The 4,374-nt window shown below is 48.9% G+C and overlaps 1 protein-coding gene across 4 annotated transcripts in view; it reads left to right on the top strand.

Moving 5' to 3' along the window:
• The first annotated feature begins 209 nt into the window (after positions 1-209).
• Positions 210-4,374, top strand: part of Stambp (STAM binding protein) — a 22,624-nt gene continuing 18,459 nt past the window's right edge. The window contains exons 1-3 of one of the 4 annotated variants that reach the window (XM_026788008.1): positions 225-300; positions 1,147-1,267; positions 2,156-2,377. In XM_026788008.1, the coding sequence (XP_026643809.1) occupies positions 2,175-2,377 (203 nt within the window). In that variant the 5' untranslated portion in view covers positions 225-300; positions 1,147-1,267; positions 2,156-2,174. Of the gene's footprint in view, positions 301-396; positions 1,268-2,155; positions 2,378-4,374 lie in introns of those variants that run through there. The other 3 variants (XM_026788010.1, XM_026788011.1, XM_026788009.1) reach the window with 3 other exon arrangements.

The following is a 4,374-nucleotide window of genomic DNA, read 5'->3' on the forward strand; positions in this document are numbered from 1 at the left end:
AAATTGCTATTATTTAGACGGAGGAGCCATTGGCAGGAAACTGCTGCTTCATAATTTTTATACTGGTTCGGTCGGCAGTTCCGTTCCCTCACTCACTAGGTTCCCTTTTCTTCCTGGTTCATTCCTTTATCAAGAGGCCTGCAGCAGAGCTCGTTCTCATTGGTTGAAGATTCCAGCCCCACCCACCCGTTCTCCAGACCGGGTCTCAGATCCTTGGAGTGTAATTGAAGGAGTGGCGAGAGTGGGCGTGTCATCGGAGGTGACGTTTCCGGAAGCTCCGACTGTTATCCTTCACGAAAGGTGGGAAGGGTCCCGGGAATGCTGCGGGACGGGGGGGATCCTGGCGCGGTGGGACCCCGCGGGGAAGAAGCCATGAGTGTGGTGCCCGTGTCCCTGGCCCTGGGCCGCCGCGCGCGAGCTCCGGGATGGCCCTGTCCCCAGGGTTGGCTCCTGACCAGCCAGGCCCGGTCTCAACACGCCTTATATTTTCCCGAAACCTGACTGAGTGCCTTGTGGAAGGGCTCTGCCAGCTGTAACAGCTGGATCCCTCTCCAGGGCGCGCCCTTCTGCCCCTGCTCCTTCCTTTTGCCTCCTCCGGAGCTCCTCCTGGTCCTTCCCCCTTATTTTCGGACACTGTCTTTCCCTTGCATGATTGCTGAACCGCATGTTGGCCCAAGCCGCCCGATGATTTCCAGAGGTTCCGAGATGCCCAGCATCCCATTCCCGTGAGCTCTGCTGGGCTGTGCCCAGTTCCAGCAGTTAGGGACTTGGACGGGTTTTATGCTCAGGAGCGGATGTGTTACACAGGCTGTGCCTCCACATTCCTAACAGCCCCCAACTTTTGCTGGGAGGGAAGGGGGTTTAGTGGGGAAACTTCATGGAAGAAATGTCACCCAAGGGTTGAAGAAAGCTAAAGTAGAATTGGCTTAGAGAAAAGTCTCTGAGAACAGGTGATTGGAACTCAGAAAAACAACGGCTGGATAAATGGGACTGTGATCTGCGGTTCCCGGGCAGATGGGAATCCTGACCGAGGAATAAGGAACAAAGATGGGGACACAAGATGAGTGTATTCTAGAATAGGCTGGCTGGGCTGGGCTGTGATCCGATGCACAGAACAACCCCGATTCCTCTCTGGATTTTGTGTAGTGATGGTGTCATGGAGCCCAGAGCCCGAGTCCAACAGAAGCAACATCTAGAGATGGTGTAGACTCACTGGAGTCTGGATTCCAGTGAGTGGGAAATCCTAGAGTGTCCCGCCCCATCTGAGGTAACTGTCCCTTTGCTGTTGAAAGTCCTACTTGCCTTGTGGAGACAAGTGTACACTGTTTCAGAGTGCTAACTGCCTTTCCCTGAAAATGGTAAATGTGACGGATTGAATCAAATAGTGGTTTAGCGAGCGGAGTTGTGAGCATTTGCCCCCAGAAAACACACACACACACACACACACACACACGCACACACACACGCACACGCACACGCTGACCTTGTAGTCAAAGCTGAGGAATTGTATCATGGGAAATATCTGGTATTCTCCAGCAAAATGAAATGGAATAATAAATTACCAGAGCAGTCTTCAGGAAGGTTCTCTGAACACACTCTGCCAGGTATTGGGTAAATAGAAGTAGGCATCTGGATAGAGAAACAAGAGAGCAAGTGGCAGATGCTTCCTTACCTCTACAGGGCTCTAGGCAGGCCTTCTGCTGATGAACAGTGATTAAGGGGCACTAGACACACAGTGGCTGTGTTCCTTGTAGCATCAAATTGTGGGACAAGGGTGTTGATTTTTTTTTAACCTGTCAGTCCTCAAATCAGGACTTGGCTGTTCTTGTGGGTAGGAAGGTTAATGTATTGATCAGAAACACTGCATGTAGTGCTTTATTTTCTCTCATTTTTGTTTCTCTGTTGTGTGCTTTGTTTGGTTTTGAGACAGGGTCTTTCTATGGAGCCTTGATTGTCCTGGAACTCTCTGTGTAGGCTAGATTAGCCTTGAACTCAGAGATCTGTTCCTCAGCTGCTGAGATTAAAGGTGTGCTCAACCACGCCCAGCTCTTTCTTTAATATTTTGGGAGATTTGTGGTACACTCACCTTGTGCTAGATCACTGGGAAGATATGACCCTGGCTTTGATGTTATCCGTTTTCTCTCTTTTGTCTCAGAAAAGACATTATTGGTCCAATGTCTAACCATGGGGATGTGAGCCTCCCACCCCAAGACCGGGTGAGGATTCTATCCCAACTTGGGAGTGCAGTGGAATTAAATGAAGACATTCCACCCCGACGCTACTACCGCTCTGGCGTTGAGATCATCCGCATGGCATCCATTTACTCTGAAGAAGGCAACATTGAGCATGCCTTTATCCTCTACAACAAGTACATCACGTAAGATGCCCACAGTTTTCCTCTTCGTTTCTGTGGCTGACACCCCTTGGATTCTACCCCTGTGCTCACGTATGGCCCCCACGGTTGCTAACAGCAGGGAACTTGATAGTGTCAATCATTAACCAGGTTGCAGGCAGCTTTCACAAGTGAGTTGTCCTTGCCATTCAAGAACACAGGGCCAAAAGCGGTATTATTTGACTCAGGAATGTCCTGGGTAGGAGACTTAGTCCTCAGCCCCACCTGCCCCAGCTGTCCACAGGTAAGCAGGATGTATCTGCATTGGTGAGTATTTTGGCTGCACTCTCTCTGCTCAGGCAGCCAGTCCCAGGACCATTGCTGGTGTGTGGCAGAGCCCAGATTCCTGTACTCACCCTGTAGCTTCTTATGTGGTATAGGAAAGAGGTTTCTTTCTTATCTGTCAGTGTAGTCTCCTAGTTACCGATGACTATGGACCACTTGCTGCCTGACTTACAACAGTAAGACATTTCCTGAGCTGTTTGTTCCTCATAGTTGGATAGGCAGCATAAATACAAGGTTTCAAGGCTGTCACCAGGGAATGACTCCTAAAGCCCCAGTGGCAAGGGCACCGTGTGGTTGAGGAAGGGGATGATGGGAAAAGTCTGACTTGTCATTTCTAGTGTGAACTTGAGTACAATAGGACCTAAAGAGTTTGCTGTGACTCAGAGGACCTCGGGCTCAGGAAGGGTTTCTGTGGCATTGCTCATGGGTCTTCACAGGGTGGGGGTGCTAAGTAGACACATCATCCTCCAGGTCTGTTCTACGGCGGAGTGCACTCGGGGTTAAGAATGAGCTTGGGTTCCCATTTGCAGTGGCTCCTCGTATTTCAGGGTTCATTCTAGAACACAGGTTCTTTTGTTTTCCGTCTAGGCTTACAGAAGGCAGTAAGTCTCCCTCTCCACTCTTCTCTACATAAGACACCTACTGACCACTTCCGTGTGTCCTCCCAGACAGGCGCACTTCAGTCATCACTGGGTGTCTTGTCAGTCCTCTCTAACGACATTCTGACCCAGTAGAGAATATGTCTTGGTTCTGTGACTGAGCTGAGTGTTGATGGCTAGCTGGATTTGGCCCACTGGTTTTACTTTGCCAAATTCTGGTGTGGACAGGTTGATTTATGTTTTGGCTTGGAGGCTTGGGGGAGTTTGGTTTAGGGGGTTGTTTGGTATTTTTGGTTTGTTTGTTTTTATTTGATTGTTTTAATTTTTTTGAGTCTCCTTACATATCCCTGGTTGTCCTGGAACTACGTAGACCAGGCTGGCCTTAAAGCCATGGGTAATTCTACCCCTGAGTGTGCGCACTGCCATGCCTGGCTTAGACAGCTCTTTGAAGAAAGGTGGGTAAGACACAAAGTAGAATAATGAGGAAGTCGCTGACTACAGATGAGAAACGTGAATGTGCTTCTCTGTATTTCAAGATGGGAAATTCTAGAGCATGGGTTTGTTGTTTTCTGTAAAGAAAAGATCTTGTGAAAAAGGAGAGGCTATGGTTCAAGAGAGACTGTTGACTGTATCAACAAGCTCCTAAGAAACAGAAGCAGATGTGTTAATGCTGTTAAAAGTCTATGGAGAGCTGTGGATGTACTTCAGTGTACAGAGCTGTCCAGCATGTGGAAGACCCTGGGTTTGGTCCCCAGCACCAGTACCAACAACACCAGTACTAACGGATCCTTAAGAAACTGGTTTTGTCTTTTTTGATGTGACCCAGTGTTACTCGGAATGACAAATATTAGTGTTACTGGTGAGACTGACGTGTCTGCCCCTGGACACCGTGAGCTAGGCCTGGGGCAGAATTTTGGATGAGGATTTGCACTCACTTGCTCGATTGTTGGATTTGGGACTGCACTGGTTTGACTACTGGGATTTAATTTGGGACTTCACTGGGTTGACTAGTGGGATTTAATTTGGGACTGCACTGGGTTCACTAGTGGGATTTAATTTGGGACTGCACTGGTTTGACTAGTGGGATTTAATTTGGGA

The sequence above is a fragment of the Microtus ochrogaster genome (assembly GCF_000317375.1).
Source record: "Microtus ochrogaster isolate Prairie Vole_2 chromosome 14 unlocalized genomic scaffold, MicOch1.0 chr14_random_3, whole genome shotgun sequence".
Classification (NCBI taxonomy): Eukaryota; Metazoa; Chordata; class Mammalia; order Rodentia; family Cricetidae; genus Microtus; species Microtus ochrogaster.